The 21,306-nt window shown below is 42.8% G+C and overlaps 3 protein-coding genes and 1 long non-coding RNA gene across 14 annotated transcripts; 1 reads left to right on the top strand and 3 right to left on the bottom strand.

Moving 5' to 3' along the window:
* Positions 1-270: 270 nt before the first annotated feature.
* Positions 271-2,763, bottom strand: LOC100120277 (MAPK/MAK/MRK overlapping kinase-like). 3 transcript variants are annotated; one of them, XR_004344517.1, is made up of 10 exons: positions 2,486-2,723; positions 2,200-2,404; positions 2,038-2,118; positions 1,823-1,943; positions 1,564-1,742; positions 1,298-1,402; positions 1,035-1,229; positions 852-978; positions 597-795; positions 271-523 (listed from the first exon to the last, which is right to left on the bottom strand). XR_004344517.1 is itself a non-coding variant. In XM_008215642.4 (10 exons), the coding sequence occupies exons 1-10, from the start codon at positions 2,505-2,507 to the stop codon at positions 400-402; spliced, it is 1,350 nt and encodes a 449-aa protein (XP_008213864.1). In that variant the 5' UTR covers positions 2,508-2,763; the 3' UTR covers positions 271-399. The 3 variants fall into 3 exon arrangements, 2 of the variants coding, with proteins under 2 accessions (XP_008213864.1, XP_032452032.1); XM_008215642.4 differs by having other exon boundaries at positions 597-787; positions 2,486-2,763; XM_032596141.1 differs by having other exon boundaries at positions 597-787; positions 1,035-1,226.
* LOC100120342 (SR-related and CTD-associated factor 4) lies at positions 2,739-17,354 on the bottom strand. 8 transcript variants are annotated; one of them, XM_016985142.3, is made up of 19 exons: positions 15,944-17,354; positions 15,695-15,823; positions 15,154-15,436; positions 14,894-15,060; positions 14,099-14,380; positions 13,876-14,019; positions 13,534-13,799; positions 13,260-13,451; positions 12,896-13,026; positions 12,601-12,809; positions 12,339-12,516; positions 11,971-12,207; positions 11,650-11,880; positions 10,785-11,343; positions 10,251-10,699; positions 9,580-10,116; positions 8,868-9,396; positions 7,982-8,231; positions 2,739-7,648 (listed from the first exon to the last, which is right to left on the bottom strand). In XM_016985142.3, exons 1-19 carry the CDS (start codon positions 15,971-15,973, stop codon positions 6,875-6,877), a joined length of 5,577 nt encoding a protein of 1,858 aa, XP_016840631.1. In that variant the 5' UTR covers positions 15,974-17,354; the 3' UTR covers positions 2,739-6,874. The 8 variants fall into 8 exon arrangements, with proteins under 8 accessions (XP_016840631.1, XP_032452027.1, XP_016840614.1 ...); XM_032596136.1 differs by having other exon boundaries at positions 14,099-14,329; XM_016985125.3 differs by having other exon boundaries at positions 14,894-15,081; positions 15,944-17,353.
* A 122-nt stretch (positions 17,355-17,476) lies between these two features.
* Positions 17,477-20,120, top strand: Skp1 (S phase kinase associated protein 1). Of its 2 annotated transcripts, XM_032599644.1 has the most exons (4): positions 17,477-17,575; positions 18,034-18,410; positions 18,862-19,143; positions 19,224-20,120. In XM_032599644.1, exons 3-4 carry the CDS (start codon positions 18,862-18,864, stop codon positions 19,431-19,433), a joined length of 492 nt encoding a protein of 163 aa, XP_032455535.1. In that variant the 5' UTR covers positions 17,477-17,575; positions 18,034-18,410; the 3' UTR covers positions 19,434-20,120. The 2 variants fall into 2 exon arrangements, with proteins under 2 accessions (XP_032455535.1, NP_001135430.1); NM_001141958.1 differs by lacking the exon at positions 17,477-17,575 and having other exon boundaries at positions 18,155-18,410; positions 19,224-20,114.
* LOC116416030 lies at positions 19,706-21,292 on the bottom strand. The gene is made up of 2 exons (XR_004226538.2): positions 21,194-21,292; positions 19,706-21,093 (listed from the first exon to the last, which is right to left on the bottom strand). It is a non-coding gene; the product is annotated as an uncharacterized LOC116416030 (long non-coding RNA).
* Between the last annotated feature and the right edge of the window lie 14 nt (positions 21,293-21,306).

Raw genomic sequence — 21,306 nt, 5'->3', positions numbered from 1 at the left:
CCTCTACAGCCTGCCGCTCTCGCCGAGAAAATTGATTATTCTCGAATCTCCGCTACTGCCTCTCGGTCCTTTGGCTTCGTCGTCTCTGCAGCCCCCGCGCGAGCGCATGAAAGGGCGAAAAGGGAGCGACTCGCAGCGGCGTGTAACGCGATACAGCCAAAGACTATAAAGAGACTGATTCCCTGTATAGCTATATATACAAAGAAAAACTTGGCTGAGGGGACTTGGCTGAAGCTTCGTCTCCGGCGTAATTACATATATATACGCGAATCGGTGTTGTGAGTGCGCGATATCGATTTTATTAAGAATTTACGGAAGGACGGATTTCGAGAGAGGCAGACGTGAATCGTACGAACGTAGTTTAGAATTAGCTATTGCGCTGTTCTCGTCGGGCTATCTTCACGGAAATCGAGGCTTTGCGCGGAGGTACAAGTGCGGCTGGTTGTGGCTGTGCTGTCGGAGGCTTCGAACCGAAGTCGAGGGTTTTGAGAAGATCGATGGCAGCCGGCTGATGGTTGACGGCCTACAGTTTGGAATAATTGTTAGCTTTGCAGCGTATATGGGAAATATAGTTATAGGAGTGATGTCAGCTTTACTCCGGAAGGTGACAGCGCTGCTGCTGAAGAAGCGAAGCGCTAAAGTTGTCGCGGAGGAAGAAGCTCGGCTGGATCACCTCTCTGGGTCTGGGCCTCGGTTTCGATGCTTCCTGCGTATCATTGGCGGCGTTCCGGCGCTTCCTGAGGAAGTACCTGCCGAGCTGCGCGCAAGGGTCTACCCTCTGCGACATCTGCATTCCTCCCAGAACACATAAGTCGCGTTGATCAAGCCTCGAAAGCTCAATTACAACGTACTTTCAACTTGATGCGGCTCCTATCGGTCTCCAGATGCCCGATCAGCTCCATGGAATATCTCCAGTCGTCTATCCGCTCTCCGCTGGAGAGCAAACTGCTCCTCGTCTGTCGCCTCGTCGATGGCTCCCTGTAACGTCGACAATTAACGCTCTGCGTACCGAAGCTCGCTCGACGCAAGCTCACCTCATCCCGGCGAAGTAGGGATGCTCCAAGAGCTTTCGAGCTGGCGCTCGGCTGTCCGGGTCGTATCGGAGCATGAGTCCCAGGAGCTCGAGGCCTCGAATCGAGAAACGACCTGCGCGCTTTTGCAGCAGACAGGAAAGGAGGCCGCGACCCTCGCGCGACGGGAAGTACAGCTCGCCGATGCTGCTTCTGCTGCTGTTCTCGCGGATGTTTGTAAGATCGTTTTCAACGCGAATGAAAGATAATGTCAATGCAAATTTTACCTTCGCCGGAACTTTGCGAGCAGCCTGGCGTGCGGTGTGCCCAGGACGTTGTGTATCCTCGCGATCTGGTCCACCTCGTTCTCTCCGGGAAAGAGCGGCTCCAATCTATACACGGCCACTCAACGATCAGTACCCCAAGAATATACATGTATACACATAGTGCGGTGTGGAGCCATTCGCGTAATGAGGATTCCCTACTACACCTCCAGCGAATCTCTTACAGGTAGTAGGTATGCGATACGAGAATTCGAAAACAAAAAGCCTACGCTAGAAGCTCGAAGAAGACGCAGCCAGCTGCCCAGACGTCCATCTTGGGCCCGTAGAAACCACCGGTGAGAAGGCACTCGGGTGAGCGGTACCAGCGCGTCGATATGTACTCGGTGTAAGGTGGCTGAACGCAGATCGCTCTCACCGAGCCCAAGTCTCCGAGCTTCAGCAAATTGCCCTGTTCGCGTAAAAATTGCCTTGCGCTGTTTTATTTTTCCCATCTACAAGCTCTTATATGCCGTATAGCCAACGGCTAACCTTCAGCAGAATGTTTTCCGGCTTGACGTCGCGATGGAAGACGCCGTGCCTGTGGAGGTGATCCAGACCCCTGAGCAACTGGTACACGTAGTTCTTCACGCGCATCTCCGGCAGTAAGCGTCTGTTCGCAAAATTGACCTTACAGGCACATACTTGCGGCTTCTACATCGTGTAATACACATCGTACACGACCTACGCGAAATCGATTCACATACCCTTTCTGATTCTCCGTAAAATCGTACAGGCTCATGTCCATCAGCTCGAATACCAAGCTCAGCCTACCGGGCAGCGCGTCGCTAATACAACGATAATTCGCTTGCAAAAAGTCGATAAGAGAGCAATGAATTGCTTCGCAAAATAAACGAGACGCAACTCACTAGTGGCACTCGGTCGCGCAGAGCACGTTGGGGTGATGCGTTACGCTTCGCATGGCCAGGAGCTCCGGGCTCTCGAGAATCTCCGAGACGCTCTGGTAGATCTTCTTTAAACGCTTCGTCGCGTAAAGCGCGCCTGTCTGACGATCCTGGCATCGCAGTACCTCTGAGAACGTGCCCTCGCCGATCTTGTCCAGTACCTTGTACTCTATATTATACACGACGAGGGTGGATACCTTTACAAACGTTTATGATAATCTTTTTTTCTTAGATAGGAAATAGAACTGACTCGTGTCGAAGGAGGTGCGCATCGTTCGCCGGCTAATCGAGCGCTGACGCAGAGGCCGAGCCGGTCGTCCTTCTTGGGTGAGTCATTTTTCGCTCGGAAATAAACCTTTTATTCCTCTTACTACTGTTTCTACTATTTGGATTGGTTCGATGCAACGTAACCTGCGCGCACGCGTTCGTTTGGTTTGGTTATATGTCGGGCAGGGGGGGGGGGGAACGCCGGAAACAGATGACTAGATGCGTGGACTATACAATTTGATTTTATATCCTTTTATTTTTTTTAACTGCAGTGATTACATATCATATATCATTTATACCTAAGTTATGGTAATAAGATAGCGCAGAGTCGTTTCTCCAACAGAAAAAAAAAGAGAAAACTCGTGGTCGATTTCTCTGACTTTTTTCAAAACCTTTACGTCCTTCTCCCGGTTTATCGCAGACCTCGGAAATGATTCTTTTTTTTTAATCTCTCGGAGGAAACCATTGAGGCGACGATTGCAGAACGTGAGAGGAAAGAGAAAAACTATAAAAGTTCCGTAATAACGTAGCAAATAGTCTCTACACCATTTTTTTAAGCATTTCTAGAATTCATAACGAATTTTCTTTTCATACGTCGATCGTAGAGTCATTGACATTTCACAACATTATACAATTTTTTTCTTTAAATCGAATAGAATCGAATCTCGTATTCGGACTCAACCTGACGAATATTCTAACAACAATTTTTCTCTCAGTAAACTTCTGTACTTTTCATCAAAAATGTATCATTCATAAAAAGAACTTCATTAAATCAATATTTCTTTTAGGGTAGAAAACGTTGAGCTCTTTCACTCTCTTAAACTGCTCGATTTCTGTTACGGAGGAAAAGAAAATTTCATTTACGAGAAGAGTAGTCCTGCTTTTTTTTTTTAAGGAAGATTGGCCTACATCTTTTAACGCCCAGAAATGCAGTAAACTAGAAAGTTCGTTAAATTTTTTCAACTAAAAAATCAAGCTATTGCATTGAAATAAATCTAAATTACACCGAATGTCTCCTGCTGTCGGCTGTACAGTTATTTTTTCGCATTCATAGCGTTTGCCATTATTGAACTTCGTGCAATCCTTATGGGAAAAAATTTGAAAGCACGATGCCACGCAACACTCTGTCATGTTTCTGTATCATTTTTCTCACATAAAAGCGATTGCAGACAACAAACTACGATTACAGAAAAAAATTATAATTATGATTACTACTACTACTATTATATTTAACACAGAGACCAGCACCCTTTGTTATGTTCGTAAATAGACACTTGTTTTGGAGTCAATTCTAATTATTTTACAAAAGTTGCTGAAAAATTAAGCGATTGCAAGATTTATCTACAATTAATAAAATTTCATGAATTTATTATGAATATAAAATAACCTTGAGCAACTACTGCAAAATAATCTTATCAAAATTAAAAGAAAAACCTATTCTATCCGTGCAATTACGAATGTCTATTCGTGATTTAACAAAAGGTTTATCCCTCACAACAAACGACTTTGAAGTTTCAAATTCAAACATGACTACGGCAGGGTCAACGTCACGCGAAAGTACAAATCTGTTAAGATCCTGCAAACAGTAAAGCCATATGCGTACATATACTTAAAAACTTTGAAATGTCATAAATACTAGATTAATGAAAAGTATATAAGATAAACATCATCAAAAAATCAAATTTTTCAAAGCAACATTATTTTACACGTGAAAATTGTTAGAAGCTAAATCTATAGTTATTATACTTAAATCCTTAAGTAAATACAGTAAACATAATTCTAAGTCCTAATTTTAATTATTTTTTTTTACATTCCAACAAAGTAATATGTTTAAGTGTATTAAAGACTGAATCGTTTTACAAATATTATGAATGTATTAATATTTACAAAATTAATTTAGATGATTTAAAAACAAATAAGTTTACAACCAAATGGCACATACATTTAAATGCTTCCATTCTTCACATAACTTTGCAATTTTCTAAAAAAATATTTTCAAACCAATTCAGTCTATTATATTTTAGATAGCAATATGTATAAAATTACGTTGAAAAAAACTTGAATCCTACGCGATAATATTTTGTCTATATAACGCGTATAAAATTTGTTTGAATGCATAAGTTTCATATTTAAAAATAAAATTTTTCACGAAGAAGTCTACATTTGAAAAATTTATTTTCTAGATGATTATTACGATAGAGATGCGATACTCCTTGAAAACTTATTTCCAATGCACAAACACAATATGCAAAAAAATTGTTTTACAATACATCATTCAAATAAAAACTCCAAAATAAGCTGAAGCCGATTGCGACATACACTTTTCGCAAATCTATCGCAAATCTATTGTTTATCATTAACACGTACATCGGGAGATAAGTGTCGGTTTCAAGGGAAGTATCGAAACAGCGGTGAAATACATGTCATACACTTTTTGTTTCTTTCATTCATTCAACCAAGTATCGTTTGCTTTTTTTCAAGAGTCTGCGGAATCGTCAGAGTGGTGCGAGACATCGCGTCTTCCTTCTCTCAACCTCTTATTTATATGTTTCATACAAAAAAATTAATAAATGAAAACATTTATTTTACGCCATCACTAATTTTATGAATGTGAATGTATAAAACAGTACCTTGCACTTGTCACTCAGTTTGAGCGCAAGCGCGAGTCCTCTCCATCGCTGCGCCGTGAGATAATAAGGACGTTGCAGTGCGTGAACACAGGATGCGTACGATGCTTATCGTATTTTCTCGCCTTTCGCCTCTTTTTTTTAACTCGAGAGACGAGTTTCTTTTACAAATTTTTACCTAATGTATACAGAAATGATTGTGACAAACATGTAAACTGGATAAACGTTAACTAATCCAGATAAATATTTATTTCATTACTACGGAACCTATTAAATAATTATTGAAATAAATATCTCATTTAACGTAAAGCGTTTTTTCAGCTTACCAAGAATCAAATGAAATCTTCAAATAGAAACTAAAATTGCAAATCTTAAAATGAAAAATAAAATACAACAACAACCTATTGCTCTGTTCAATTGAAATTAAGAGAATTAATGTTTCGCTCAAAACAACTCGATCAATTTAGAAAAAACAATCTTTTGAATAATACATATCTAATGCTGGGTATCAAGTCGCTTGGAATGAGAACGCCAGATAGATTCTTGTTTAAAGTGATGTATATACAAAATATTTATTATCTTATTTTGATTGATCATCCCGTGGAATTATAAAAATCTATGTACATTATTAATAAATAAGCACACGCGATAACCGTCAAGTTATGCCCGACGCGTTGAACGTGTCTTCAAAATGCCGTACTGAACAATAAAATTCTTTCTTTAAATAAAGAAAGAGAAAAAATGTATCTAAACAATCTGGCAACCTTTAAAGCATTCGACTAGTCGCTCGCCCTCATCGTTTTTTCTTCAATATATATTCCTATATATTTAAGTTTTGCGCATATTTGGACATTAGGTCCTGTGTTCACTATCACAGCAGTGTCGTTTGCTTCAAGCAGCGGATTTATCAACTAACAGTGCAAGAAAGAACCTCCGACTTGCATTTATCCGTTTATCTCTTCCTCCAGCGCACGTACACGTGGACAAAAATGATCTAGCAAAAAGATGACTCTTATCGCGTTAAAAGTGCAAATCACGTGCAAGAATCTTGATACGTTTGTAAACGCTCATTCAACCATTGAGCCCAAAGTATGCGATTTTTAACAAGAAGTTCAAAGTAATCGAGTCAATTCGTGTTAGAGGACACGTTCAGAACAATACAATCACGTGCTTTTAAGGATAAAATCCAGATCAATTTTGCCAGCTAATTACGACTCCGTGCACGACTTAAAAATCGACGGTGGAGATAACGGAAAAATAAGAAATCGTAGTGTTTTTTCGATAGAGTATACGCGACATCTTTCCGCGACTCGGCATCAAATACAAAGTAAAATTAGAACCACAAGGAACGAGGAAGGAGAACCCGAGTTCTCTCTCACCACTCCGAGTCTCGCTTATTTCTCTCTCTTATCACTCTCTGATACTCTCATTCTCTCACTCTATCGCGCGCAAAAAAGAATAAGAGCATCGATTGACTTTCGTTAATAGTTAATAATATACGCACAATAAACCAGCGAGTGGTCGCCCTTTGAGAAATGACATATCGACATGTCTCTTTATGTACACGCGCTTCAAGGGTCTCCAAACGCTTATTCTCTCCCTTATAATACAATGTTTTTATCTCGTCGCATACTTGTTTGTATCATTCTTTTCACAGAGTTGTCGCGCGGCGACGGGATCGAGACCCGCCGTCGATTCATAGAGCATATAACAAACCGTCATCGGCACTAGTTCATCATCCTTTATTACGATTCGGCAGAGTCGTCCTGCTGTTGCGGTGGAGCTTCTGACTCAGCGGACTTCTCGCAGGTTGGTGGTTCATGCTCGAATTTTTCCGGGGAGTGAGCAGGAGGCTCATAGTGGTTGTCCGTGGGAGGCTCGTAGTGTTGTTCCTGAAGAGGAGGATCGAAGCGCTCCGGAGGAGGAGGATCAAAGCGCTCCGGAGGAGGAGGATCAAAGCGCTCCTGAGGAGGTTCGAACCGCTCCTGGGGAGGAGGTTCAAAACGTTCCTGAGGAGGTGGCTCGAATCGCTCCTCAGCTGGAGGTTCGAAGTTTTGCTGCTCCTGAGGTGGAGGCTCGAATCGCTCCTGAGGCGGAGGATCGAAGCGTTCTTGGGGTGGAGGTTCGAAGCGCTCCTGTGGTGGAGGTTCAAAGCGCTCCTGAGGAGGTTCTTCGAAGCGTTCCTGAGGCGGAGGCTCAAAACGCTCTCGAGGAGGTTCTTCGAAACGTTCTTCAAAACGTTCCTGAGGAGGAGGCTCAAAATGCTCCTGAGGAGGTTCTTCGAAGCGTTCTTGAGGCGGAGGCTCAAAACTCTCCTGAGGAGGCGGCTCAAACCGCTCTTGAGGCGGTGGCTCAAAACTCTCCTGAGGAGACGGTTCATATCGCTCCGCTGGTGGAGGCTCGTGTCGTTCCTGAGCAGGAGGCTCAAACTGTCGTGGCTCTTCGGGTTCAGAACGATCTTGCGGAGCATTGTAGTCCTTGAAGTCGGGTTCTCCGCGAGGCTCAAAGCCTCCCTGTGGCTGTAGGGTTTTAAGATTGTAGAATGGTTCTTTGGTAAATAATTTTTGGGGGATACATTTTTTTCTTTTAAATTATTTCCAATTTCTATAAGAGTGAAAAGGATTTCGCTTTCAATTTACTTAAAACGCTTGTTATTTAACGATAAGGAGTATTTCCGACTCAAAGTTAGTATTTTTATCGTTATATCATAAAAAACATCGGGGGATAGTTATACAATAATATATCATGCAAATATAATATATCTGTAAATAATAGCATTATGAGCGTGCAAGTTGAATACTGTGAAACCAATAGCCACATCACAGTATTGCATAAACAAAAATCTTTTTTACCTGTGAGTCTGTGTGTTGATCAACGGATTCCATGTTGACCTCTTGAATAGGTGCTTGAGGTTCCGCCCAATTGTCGAGTGGTGGAGGAGGCTGTTCTTGACGCTCCTCTTGCGGAGGTTGTGGCGGCTGTGCATCAGTGGGCTCACGAGGTTCTCCATTATTGTGAGAGTCAAAGTCACTAGGGATGACATTTGACGAAGAATCGGATTGGATTTCCGGTACTTCAGACGAGGGACTGGCATTGCCCCACCTTTCGCATTTACGAATATACATGTTTAGATGAGATAAATAATCGCATCATTTTTATTTTGTACTGACTACAGTACATTCCGATAATCAAGTGATATTCTATCACTGAAATTACTCTGTAAGTTATTCTCTACTATATTAAATTATTATAATTATATGGCAAGTAAAGTCTTTTTAAGGCCATTTCTAGGACCAGAGACCCACCTTTTGTCTTAAATTGAAATTAAAAATTAAAATGTATTCATAGTACATATTTGATAGATCTAGTTTGAAATCTAGAATTAAGTTTTTTTAGTTGTCTACTCGAGAGACACATGATACATTAAGTTTTCGCAAATTTGAAACATTTTCAAATTTCCAAAATTTTTTCAGTTTCTAAAAATTTTAAGCTTTATGAAAACAAAAGGCGCGAAAACCCTCTCTTTTGTGCTTTATCTTATTGTTGTTACTCATAAAACGTTTAAACGTTGTAAATCGACTTTACTCTCATTTGTATTCAAGACTTAATAACTATCATATTATTTTAGTTGTAAAACTGAAGTTTATGTAAAAAAAAAGCTGCTTCAACCTGCTACTCGAGCTAATAAACTTGCTATTATAGATAAGTCGCGAATAATAAAATTAAAGTATCACTCACCTAGACTTTCTGTTCTCCCTCCTTCTTTCCCTTTCTGAGCTGCTGCCTCGCTTGCTGGGTTTTCCCTCTTTGCCATTATCTCGTCCTCCATCTTTTCCAGGAACAGTAGGATCTCTAGCAGCTTCCTCTGACTCAGGTCCACCAGGTATACCCGGTCCACCCGGAGCTCCAGGGCCTTCCAGCCGTCCAGGTGGTAAAAGTGGCGGAGGTCCATTATCGTTCCTCCATGGTCCAGCTGGGCTGCCATCACTGCCCAAGCCGCCAAGTAACGGTGGCGGGAGTCCGCCCGGCCCGAAAGGTCTACTTCCACGTGCCTCATCAAAGCCTGGACCACCACGGAAAAAGTCCGGTCCATCTCGCGGATCAAATGGTGGGCCGTCCCTTGGATCAAACGGTGGGCCGTCCCGTGGATCAAACGGTGGGCCGCCGCGCGAACTCAGGGGTCCACCACCTGGCCCGAAGGGTGGAGGTCTCATGCCTGCACGCATACCGCGTGGACCCATGCCTCGTTGGTGATACATGCTTGGACCTATAGTAAGTGGAGTTGAAATATTTTTCGTTAATTTTCCTGACGATTACAAATTAATTAAGCTTATGGAATCGATTAGAATTTACGTTATTGGTCAAGACTGTGATAAAAAATAAAACAAATTAGCGAAATGAAAATTGCAAATTGGTGTTAATAATATAAGTGACGAGTCAGTAAACTGACCGGGGCCTCGACCTCTAAATGCATCGGGTCCTCCCATCATAGACGGATGTGGTCCTCTGGGTCCTCTGGGTCCCATCATGCCTGGATGTCCGTACTTGGCCTCTAAGAAGAATTCTCTTCTGCGATCGAAGTCGTCTGGCATTCCTCGCATGTCGAAATCATCAGGAATGCCTCGCGCCATGTCAAAATCTGCAGGATTGCCCCTTCGCATGTCAAAGTCAAAGCGCTTGCGATCAAAATCGTCAACCATGCCTCGGGTGCCGGCTCTATCTCCGCCGTAGTCAGAGTCGCGGGATGATGGCGGTGGCGGTGGCGGTCCGCCCAGACGCATGTCAAAGTCCACGGGGTCGACGGGTCGGCCAGCAGCAGCAAGTGCTGCACGTGCCTCGAATTCCAGACTGTCTGGCGGGCCGAACCTACGGTCCAGCAAGCTACGTGGCGCATCCGGGAAGTCATCGAGCGGTCCTCGCGGTCCACGAGGCACAAAGTTACCGCGGGCATCGCGCTCTAAACCTGCGAGCAAAGCACACGCTTCTGCTGAGACGCGCCGAGGTAAACGTGTTTTTAATAATGTATTGTTTCATAGTGTAATTTAAGAGGAAAGAGCGCATCCGAAAAGAGAATAATGCTGCTATTCATTGATATACTAAAGTTTTGAAAATATCACTTACCAGGACCGCTGCGTGCAAATTCTCGCAGCAAATCACGTTCCGCGGATCTGGGACCAAAGTCTCGAGACATTCCTCCAAATTCAGGCCTGTCCGGCGCGCCGGGGAACTTTGCTGGTATATCCATGAGCGAAGGAGGCCCATCTCTTCTAACGCCTGTGACCTGTTGCAGTAAACTAGGTGGTCCTCCTTGTCCAGACTGCGATTGCGATGTCGTTGGTTGTTGTTGAGGCGTTGGCGGTCCGTCTATTGCCGGAGGTCGTCTCTGTGGATCGTCATATGAGCGCTCGCGGTCGTTTCGACTACCACGCATATCTCTGTCGATACGTTCGTCCATCAGTGGCAGAGTACCATCTGCGAGTTGACGCAAACGATCTGCTAGCGAGGACTTGGGTCCCGTATCTTTTTTCACTTCTTTATCCATCATGTCCTGTTGGCGCATCGGAGAATGCCTGCAAATGCAAATGTGTTTTTTTAGCCTTTTTCAAATGTTCACAATTAGATGATCTCTAGGAAAAAACAATAAAAAATTCTCACCTCATATCGCGACCATCACGGTCTCGTTCACCTCTCCTGTCATCTCTATCTCTGTTGTCCCGGCTGTCTCGCCTGCCTCTATCCCGTCCACCTCTATCTCTTCCTCTTCCTCGGTCTCTACTCCTGTCGTTATCCCTGTCATTCCTGTCTCTCTCGCCTAGTCCAGGACCGCCTCTATCCCTGTCTCTCCTGTCGCGATCTCTATCTCGGTCTCGTCCATAGTCTCTGTCTGAGTCCACCCGGTCGTTGCCCTTCATGGCAGCCAACAGCTGATCACTTAGACTCGGAGGTTTATTGTTGTTATTATAGCCACCGTCTTTGCCGTGTTGAATAATGGGTGGTGGCATCGCGTCTTCCATATCTACGTCCATGTCGTCGGGATGTTGTTGATGAGGAAGTGGGGGCTGCTGTTGCTGGTGCTGTTGGCGGGAAGGTGGCTGAGGAGGCATTTGCTGCATCATATTCATACCGTACGGCTGGCGCATCATCGGCAGATTTGGCATGCCTGGTTCCGAAGTTGGTGGTGGAACACCTAGTGGTGGAACGTTGTGTGGCATTCCTGAAATTGAAATTATAACGTTAATAAACAGTTTAAAAAAAATTAATGTTTTGAATTTGCTTGACCTCAGTGAGCTTTGTATTACTCATGCGGCTCAAATGTTCAAATTTTAATTTTGCAAGTTGGTTCAAGTCGAATGCATTGTCTGCACATTAGACTAGATTAACTTGCGTTCGAAAAACTGTTATCACCTAGGTTTGAACTCGCGAACCCGAGCGCGCGGAGCCAGTGTGCTAACCACTCGGCTATGCGCCATTAGCAGTCTAGCGGATAAAAATGCGAACTAAAAAACGTCAAGAAACTTACCGGTAGAATTAGGTTTGTCAGATGGAGCCGCAGGTGCGGGCATAGGTATCTGCGTGAGTAAGCCTACACCGACACCGGCACCGAATGGCGAATTAACCTGCGACTGCATCATCTGTTGCATCATACCGGGCGGGCCGATCAGGCCCTGCATATTGGGTGGCGGCACGCCGATAGGCACATTTGGCATCAGCCCCGGCGGCATCTGTAGACCCATTGCGCTCAGCATACCCGCTACCAAAGTAAAACAAACAATAATTAGTATTGCAACCTTAATAGGCATGCTACAAGTTTATAAGGTTTATAGCAAAAATGAAAACTTACGAGGCATGCTAAAGCCCGGTGGCATCATAAGCTGTTGATTTGGTGGGGGTAGCAAAGGCGTCTGCGTTGGCGGTCTGATAGGCGGTGGTTGACTCGTATCCACCATTGGTGCACTACTGGCACTGGCATTGCTTGTTGGTGGCTGCTGAATCACACCATCGCTTACCGTTGGTACGGCTGAACCTGCATTAGAAGTCGATTGTGTCGATTCCGAATCCGGAGTGCGCTTTCTCCTTCCTAAATATAGAACAACGGTTTAGAGTTTTGTCAATTTTCATTAGTTTTATTTGAACCGCGAATCTATTATCGAAAGACACAAGACTAATATAGGGACTTGCTATTTTTTGAAAGATATTATTTGATCTTACCTTTTAGTCTAGGAGGCATAGAATCCTCGTCGATCATTCCTCCTTCTTCGAGAAGTTCGAGTTCATGATCCGAGATATTGTTTAATTTACTCCAAGGAATATAACTTACTCCAAGTTCTACTTCCCAATAGTCTTTCCATTCCTTGCCTTTGACACCTTTGCCCGGTGCCCATGCCAACTATTAATGAATGAATTTGATTTTTAGTACACGCTTAAAGGTAATGAGTTTGCTTTTCGTGCATCACGTAGCCATAATACCCACCGTTATTGCTTTTCCTTGCATTTTGTGGTTCTTTAATTTTGTCAATGCTCTGTAAGCATCTTGACGTCTGTTCATGCAAATAAAGGCGCAGCCTCTGGGTGAAATTAAATCGATACTGACGATGTCGCCGAGTTCTCCGAAAGTATCGGAAAGTTCTTCTTGGTGAACCAGTTTCGACAAGTGACCTACCCACAATGTGGTACTGCATACTGCGATAACAAATATTTGATATTAGCGATTAAAGAGCGATTTAAGACGCATGTGCTCGAGTATTTTATAAAACATAATCTCATACCACTGAGTTTTTCTCTAACTAATGGAGGAAGACCTCGTTTGCGACGCTCTCTTTCCTTCTCTCTGTCCTCTTCTGACAACCTATCTCGACTGTCTTCGCGTTTCCTGTCATTCCTTTCTCTTGAACGTGACCTGAAATATCAACAGTAGTTTAGCAAAGATAGTTAAAAATCTGAAAGTCGTTGTTTGCGCTTTGCTGCACTGTTTTGAAGCGTGTTGACCATGTCGAGACAAATCGAGTCTGACAAAGTTGAAATGATTCAAAATTACTCTAGCAAGTTTATTTAAGTCGAGTGCTTTATGACGCAAACAACCAGATCAACTTGCTTCGCTGCAGAAGCAATTTGTATGAGCTTCTGCTTTACCTGCGGCGTCTTGATCTGGATCTAGATCTTGATCTCGATCGTGACTTCCTATCCGCGCGTTCCCTCTCCCTTCCTCTTTCCCTGTCTCGGTGTCGAGGTGATCTAGACCTGCTATGTCGCCTGAAGCGATCGGGCGATCTACTCGATGATCGCACTGATTCGCAGTTGACTATTTCGACGCTACTTTCTCGCCTTTGTAAAACAAAACATTCAACATTAGTTCATTGAATTGGAATGATTACGACGGCATAGTCTAAGCAATGAAGAGGCTTACTTTTCTTCTATTCGTGGACTTGGCTGGACTATGTTTTGCATAGCCGGCATCATTGGCGGTCTGATGAGTGGGGGCGGTTGTGAGACAAAGGGCATCGCCGGTGGATGATAGCCTGGCGGTGGCTGACTCATATCTTGTCCCATGATCATGGCTGGATTCATCATCATCGGACCGTATGGGACTGGTGGAGGCGGTGGTGGTGGCGGCGGAGCAGTCTTCATGATGTCTGTCGGTTTTAGCTCGCACTCCGAGGCAAACGGTAAATTCTGCGAAAACGTAAGATCATTAGTAAAAGTTGTTGATGATTCGCCTATTAAAGATTGTAGAAAAAAAAATGCTTACAGGTACGGTTTGAGCCAGATGTTTGTCAAACTCTTCTTCCTGTTGCTTCATTTGTTGCAATTTGCGCATTTTTTCCTCCATCTCATGTTGTATGGTATTTGTGCTATTCTGCAGGGTTTGTAGTGTTTGCAGTTGTCTTAAAACCTGGAGAGGATTAGAATTAGTGTTTTTCTAAAAATTTTCAAGTAAATGGGTTTTCAAAATTAACTGTTCATAGACGCACCTCTGGATTTGCAAGCAAGATGCCGAGGCTCTCGAGGTTATTGGTGGCTGTTGTAATGGCGTTGTGCTGACTCATGACTACTTGGCTCAGCTTCGGCGATGTCGCGACCTGGACATCGTCGTCCTCTTCCTCACCGTAGTCAAAGTCTAGAAGTTTTTTGTCAAACTTGACCGAGCTTTGAGTGGTCTCGTTCGCCGCCTCCTGCTTTTTCAGCAGCAGCTGCTGCAAATGCTGCAATTGATCAAGGAATGAAACGTCCATTTGATTCGAACCGACCTGCCCCTATAGTAGACAAAAGGTATTTTTTGATGTTTGATTAAATTCAGAGCGGATAGAATTTTGGATTTTTTAAAGAGATTTAGTTACTGAATACAAAGGTGACATGACAATAGCAACAGTTATATTTTTATAGGAGCAAGGTCTATTTAAAATACTGCTGAGAGATAAGCTTGTGCGTGCGGTAAGTTAGAAATAGTGACTATTGAATTTGTGATTTGTAAAGCGATTTGTATTGCACTCTTAATGTTACCTTAGAATATCAAGTGTACACTGAAAATCCACTGACAAGAAGTTTGTTTGAGACTAAGTTTACTTATTTTACACCTCCAATTGCACTATGTTTAACATGAAAATTGAAGTGTCAAGTCTTACGGACAAGACCAATTTTACAACTCAATAGCTTACATGAAACGAAAAGCGGATTCTAAGAAACTAAACATCATTCTCATGAAACACAAAAGCTGTTGTAATTCAGCTTGGAAAGTGCAAAATAACAACGCTACACAATTTTCTTACCAGCAACTTGTTCGCATTGACTATGTTTGCTGTCTCCATCTTTGTCTGGGCTAGCCATGCTGGATCAATGGGTTTTGCTGTTGTGAAGAGTTTTTGGTCCTTTGGCGTATTTTTGGCAGTAGATGGCGAGGTCTTGGATACAGCGCTAATATTACTCATATTATTACCTGAAGATGCATTTAAAACTCCTGAAAGTAAAGTAATCATCAGTCACGAATAAAACAAGTTTCATAGTACTAAACAAAGTGTTGAGAACTTGCCATTTGACTGTTCCTTGTGAATAGGATGATTAGGATCAACTAGATCGAAAAGCGGCTGAATAACCTCGGGCGGAAAGACGGCGTTCTTCTGCCAGAGATTCAGCACTCTGATGACTTTGCTCTTATCTTCGGGTGGGCATTTTAGTAGATTCAAGAACGTAGTCTGCATATTCTTGGCAAATCTGGGTGCGAATACATCCTTTTCTGTGCCAAACTGGTGCCTTGACTGTCTTACAATAGAGTCTATGACGTATAACCCTGGAACTTTGTACTCTGGCTTGCACTGTAACAGAATGTAAGCATTAGTAAATTTGCCATTTTAATTATACAGTTGGTCCCTTTGGAGCATCGGCTTTGCATCAATTATGTAATAACCCATAGACGAACGACAATGCACACCAAACATTGCAGCTCAATAGCGGTACCTTCAGAGCCAACTAGCGACATGGATATCTCGCACCCCCCAAAACATAAACAAGCTGATGCAAGCTCTGCTCCAAAAGGAACTATGACCAGAGTTGGACAAGCCAGTCGCACTAACTTTTTGGATGAACTTTTCGACGCTCTGCACAACGTGTTTGTAGAACTTGATGGCTTTGATGGCTCCTCTTGTGAGGGAGTTCATCTTGGCCTTGGAGATGGGTGGCTTGACCTCGTAGAGGCCCGAGAGCTGCAAAAAAGATAAAGTAAGTGGGTCTGCATTTCGGAACACGCGATACAACCCCATTGCATCCAGCAAAGTCTGATATGCATCCAGCTCTCTCAGAAGCATCAGAGGAGGTACACTCACCTCGGCATTGAAAGCTTTGACGGCGTCCATGGCTGGTGGTGCGCATCGGGCGACGCTGATCCTGACGACGAGGAAGATTCAGGCGTCGCCGACGACGACGCGCACCTGCTCTCCTTCTCTCTCTCTCTCTCTCTCTCTCTCTCTCTCTCTCTCTCTCTCTCTCTCCCTCTCCCTTGCCGTTACGTGGACGACGTTGCGGGAGGAGCAGAGCAGCAGCGGCGGTGGCGGCGGCGACGATGGAGCTAGCACACAGACACGCACTACTGTTGCGAGGATACACTCACTCGGAGCCGGGGCTCGAGTTCAGCATGACGAACTCCTTGTCCTCGTCGTCCGGGCGATGAGTCCGGGAGCGGTCGTCTGTATAATAAGTACGCGTCGAGACTCGAGGAGCTCACTAGCAGCACAGCAGCGAGGAGGCCATGCCATCCAAGATGGCGCCGGCTCCGTGTGTGCACGACTCGCTGTGCTGGTGTGTATGTATATATATATATATATATATATAGCTATAGCCGATGTATATATGTGAGGCGGCTAGGTTGTCCCGGCATGCAATGCGCGCGGCGGCGCGCTTCCTTCGCCCGGGAGTATGTAATTTCAGGCAGCGCTTACTTATGTATTTTGCGATGATGGACTGATCCCAGATAACAACGTGTCGGCACAGAGACGTCCCCGTGACGGCACGAGATGGCGGCATCCACGACAGCACGCGACGTCCAGCTGCCGCAGCACAGAGACGGCACGTGACGGCACGGCGAGACAGCACGACGTGCCGTCTCTGTGCCGTCTCTGTGCCAGCAGAAAACGCTACCGGCGGGGAGCGATTTTATCGCATATAAAAATAACGCTAAATAAAAATTAGTTAGAACGCATAACTAAGCATCTACATCATAAATAATTAATAAATTTTGTTATATAGTATAAAAAAAATTTTATGTAAGAAAAAAAAATCTGCCGGGTGTAGGGCTGGAACTCACGATCTTTGGATCAGAAGTCCGAAGCTCTAGCCTCTGAGCCACAACTCTTCTTACAATTTGATGCACAATTGCACCTAATAATCATCGCTAATAATTAGAATTATGTAATAAAATAATGTTTAAATGTAATTCGGTTTGGAGAGAATAAAAAAAGTAATAAATGTATGCTCTTTACTAATTAAAGTCCATAATTATTAATAATGCAACATTCTGAGCACGCGGCACGCGTGCTGTCGCTGTGCAGTCTCTGTGCCGTCGCGTACAGACGCCCTAGGTCGAGACAGCAACTGGACGGCACAGTGACAGCACGACGTGCGGCACGTCAAGAGCATGCTCTGCAAAATACGCCCGCCAGATGTCCCCGCTTGATAGCACAGAGACGGCACACGGACAGCACGCCGTGCGGCACAACAAGTCTCGGTGGAGACAGCACGTGCTGTTATCTGGGATGATACTGCAAGAGCGTAGATATCGCGATGTTTTTGGGCAGGGAACGAAAGAAGCGCCGTCTGCAGTTGGACAGCGCAGGTTATTATTGGATGATTATAGACATATATACATGTGGGTATATACAATATATATACGCGAAAGTGGTCGATTTGCGAACACGTGGTGACTTTTGGCAAGGGAAATTCGGAGGAATATTTAAGGCAAGGTATTTGTGAGAAGTTGCAAATTTCTTGGTATTTTCCCTGTAGCCTCTTGGAATCTCGCGTTCCGGTCAGTTGGTATTCGAAATGGCCGTTGACGCATACTTTCTACTTCATAAATTACACGACTTTTTGCAACAATCGAAAATAAAAAAATTTAAGAATAATTCAAAGTGAATTTTGTCATATCGAAAACTAAGTTTGATACAATCTAAAAAAAAATCGTTTGCAATTTAATTTTATTCGTTTACATTTCGCTCCGGAAAGTTGGCAAACGCGGGAGGAAAAAGAACTAGGGATCACTAACGATGCTTTGAAAATGGAAATAAAAATGCAAGCTCAAACAAGGATTATTGATCATCCGAGATGTATGAATAAAATGAAACGTGTGCATCCGGACTTAAACAAATTTTAAGTTCCACAACTTTTGGATTTTATTTATAGACGCCTGGGCCTTACCTAGGGTTTTTTTCCAGTTCACTGCAGCTTTCACGTGCACAGCGTGCACTGCGCAGGTCCGAAGAGACGAAAAAGCCGCCGGTTGAGGCGCTGTTGCAGGCCAGTGAGACTTGAGAGAAGAAGCCACAACATTAGACAAAACATAGTCGTTATAGTCGTCTCGTCACCGTCAGTCGTCAACTCGTCAGTCGTCACTCCAACGGTGTAGCTGCTGGACACCCGCCATCATTGTTTTGCTTGGAATTTCGCAAAAGCCCAAACTTCAGCTGGATCCTGTTTTGCATATCTTTGTTTAAACTTGAATTTGGCGAGCAGATACTCCGTCTTCAGGACATCTCTATCGATTTCTTCCAGGCGAAGAAATTACGCATATATAACAAGGTAAGGACAAGCAAAATACGGAAAATAACCTATAGCCCGAAAAGGAGACGCTACAAGGACCCTCTCCGCGTGAGACGCCTTGTTTTGGATCGGGAGAGGGAAAGTTTTATTTTCGGAAGGGAAAGACGCCTTTTTCTTATCCATGCGTTTGAGTCATTTCCTCGAGGCTCTCACGGTTGTTTGCACGCCGCGTGATGCCAACTTTCCGGAATTTTAATGCGCCGACCTTCCTCTTTGTTTATACACCGCGGTTGTCTAGAGCGCGTCAGGTCGATATCGAGTTGGCGGTGCATGTGTTCCAAAGATGCGTCTGCGTCCGTTTTTATTTTTTTTGGGCGCTTTACGGGAATTTCCATTTGAAGAAAGGATACCGTTGTTTGCGTGAATGCGTCAGGATCGTTACGTGCATTTGTGCAATTGTTTGTTAACTGATAACGTTTTTTGCTTTTAGATGCCGAGCATAAAGTTGAAGAGCTGTGACGACCAAGTGTTTGACGTTGAAGTTAAAGTTGCGCAATGCTCCATTACCATCAAAACTATGTTGGAAGATCTGGGTATGCCAGAGGAGGATGATGATGAGGAACCAATCCCTCTGCCAAATGTTAATGCCACTATTTTAAAGAAGGTTCTGGAATGGGCTACCTTCCACAAAGACGATCCTCCAGTAAACGAAGATGAAAACACAGAAAAAAGAACGGATGACATTTGCGAGTGGGATATGGAGTTCCTTAAGGTAGGCTTTTGTTGAGAAAGCAAGTTTGAATGCTAATGATTTGTAAAACGTTTCGCTAACCATTATGATTTCTTTTGCAGGTTGACCAGGGTACACTATTTGAGCTCATATTAGCTGCAAATTATCTGGATATCAAAGGACTACTTGATGTAACTTGCAAAACTGTAGCCAATATGATCAAGGGTAAAACTCCAGATGAAATACGTAAAACATTCAACATCAAAAACGATTTTTCCCCGTCAGAAGAGGAGCAAGTTCGCAAAGAAAATGAATGGTGTGAAGAGAAGTAGTAAGGCACTCGAGACCCAGTATCACACCGTTATTTATTTTCTTAGATCACGAAAAATCTTTTCTCTATTGTAGCATTCTATTGTTATAGAGAGATGAGGCATTGAAATGATCTTATTCTATTTTTATATTCCCCACTGTATGAAAAGTTAATAGTGCATTGAAAAATTAAAGAGTTTAACAATATAAAGGTACCTATAAATATAGTCTTAAGGAGTGTAAACTGAAACTGTAAAATATGGGGAGCAAGTAAAGTTAATTTTTTTATACTGCAGTTTTTAGTAATTAAAAACATTCTTGTATGTAGATAATTGTAAGTAAAGTAAAAGCAAAGTTGATATCAATGCAATAGAGTGTTGATGAGATTAAGACCGCTGTTATGCACTTGGATAAGCTCAAGTTTTGATAATGTCTATAATGTTATAAGTCAGTATTATACAAAAATATTCCTTTCAAATGATTAAAATGTTTTATGTTCACCAGAATCTCGAGATAATATACACATAATACTAATAGCAGCAAATAAACTAGTTTAATTCAAACTTTCTTTGCGAATCCTTAAAGAACTTAGCATATACGTAACGCCGTTTCATCAGTTCTTAAATGCGCACTGTAAATTATTATGTACCACTACTCTTCTACAAGACAGTTAATTTTATTAATAAAGTTTTGTACTGGCATTTATGATACATGTCTAAAAATTTGTTTATCAAATTCCTGATGATTCTTTCCAAAATTTATATTACGACTAAATGAAGTCGTGCAGCATGAAATAATCAATCTCATTATCAGGAATTGATAATTCTTCTTGTTTGAGATATAATTATGGCATAATACGTTAATGTAAAAAATTGTAATTTATCAAGTAATTAGCAAAAGATAAATTAAAAAAAAAACGACTGAATTTATACTATCTTTTCATTGACACCGTCTCATTTAAAATCAGTTACTCGTCGTACGAATGTCTAATTAGCATGGATGAAATTGCAGAATAAGTTCTAAATCGTATTAACCGAACCGTGTCATGTTATCAAACAATAGAGAAACTGCTGTTTACGTTATCGAGCATTGTAACACTTTTGGTGCAATAACAATAATCTTTATCGGATTTTTTCGAATTTTTTCACTGTTGGATTTGCGATATTGTGCTATTATCTTTCATTGTCATACACACCTATTAGTATGTAAAATTTTTGTTAAAAAACTGTATCAAAAGATTGCGTAACATTGCAACGACGTTCGCTTGCCTCAAGTGCCGAAAATCATGGAAAAAACACAATATCCAGACACTCGATAAAAAAGTTTCCATCTCCAACAACGCGAGCAAAACAACGAGTCAACGAGCTGAACGAGTCGGAATCGAAGCTCATCAGCACAGATCTATATAAATCGCGCGTATACGCAGAGGCGTCTCTGGCTACCGATACAAAATCTCCATATAGTCTCTCTCCATACATAACAAGTTTGAAAAGACGAGGCGCTGGAGACTGGTCGAGGTATGAGTTTGTGTCGTCGACCCTGAACTTCCTCGTCGAATCTGCGAGAGAAAAACCTGTATGGGCTCGACTCCTTCTTTTTCGCGTCTGGCATTTCTCTCCGTATGTCTGACTGGGTTAATTGATCCGACGATTATTCTAATGGCAAATATCTGTTTTGTTGTTGCTAAAAATACAATTGCGTATATGATATATCTAGTTTTCGAATGGCCAAAGTGTATGTTATTCTAGACCCGTATGGATGAGCCGCAAACTTGTCTGCATACCAATGATGTGTTTAGTTGCCACGCAGACCTACTGTGTATATATAATGCTGGTATTATTTGTTTCGATACTCAATGCCCTGTACCGCAACGATAAACTATCCGATAAAAATAGT

This window comes from Nasonia vitripennis, chromosome 1, assembly GCF_009193385.2.
Source record: "Nasonia vitripennis strain AsymCx chromosome 1, Nvit_psr_1.1, whole genome shotgun sequence".
Lineage (NCBI taxonomy): Eukaryota > Metazoa > Arthropoda > Insecta > Hymenoptera > Pteromalidae > Nasonia > Nasonia vitripennis.
This window is presented reverse-complemented; position numbering and strand designations above follow the sequence as displayed.

What these genes read in the sequence shown, in the direction of transcription:
- Skp1 (XM_032599644.1), top strand. Translation starts at nt 18,862, where the DNA reads ATGCCGAGCATAAAGTTGAAGAGCTGTGACGACCAAGTGTTTGACGTT. An exon ending in GGGATATGGAGTTCCTTAAG is followed by an intron (nt 19,144 to 19,223) that starts GTAGGCTTTTGT and finishes TTTCTTTTGCAG; the next exon opens with GTTGACCAGGGTACACTATT.
- LOC100120277 (XM_008215642.4), bottom strand. Translation starts at nt 2,507, where the DNA reads ATGCGCACCTCCTTCGACACGA. An exon ending in GCGCACCTCCTTCGACACGA is followed by an intron (nt 2,405 to 2,485) that starts GTCAGTTCTATT and finishes TGTATAATATAG; the next exon opens with AGTACAAGGTACTGGACAAG. An exon ending in CTCGCAAAGTTCCGGCGAAG is followed by an intron (nt 1,230 to 1,297) that starts GTAAAATTTGCA and finishes CCGCGAGAACAG; the next exon opens with CAGCAGAAGCAGCATCGGCG.
- LOC100120342 (XM_016985125.3), bottom strand. Translation starts at nt 15,973, where the DNA reads ATGGACGCCGTCAAAGCTTTCAATGCCGAG. An exon ending in ATTTGCACGCAGCGGTCCTG is followed by an intron (nt 10,117 to 10,250) that starts GTAAGTGATATT and finishes GGCGCGTCTCAG; the next exon opens with CAGAAGCGTGTGCTTTGCTC. An exon ending in ATCAACACACAGACTCACAG is followed by an intron (nt 7,649 to 7,981) that starts GTAAAAAAGATT and finishes AAAACCCTACAG; the next exon opens with CCACAGGGAGGCTTTGAGCC.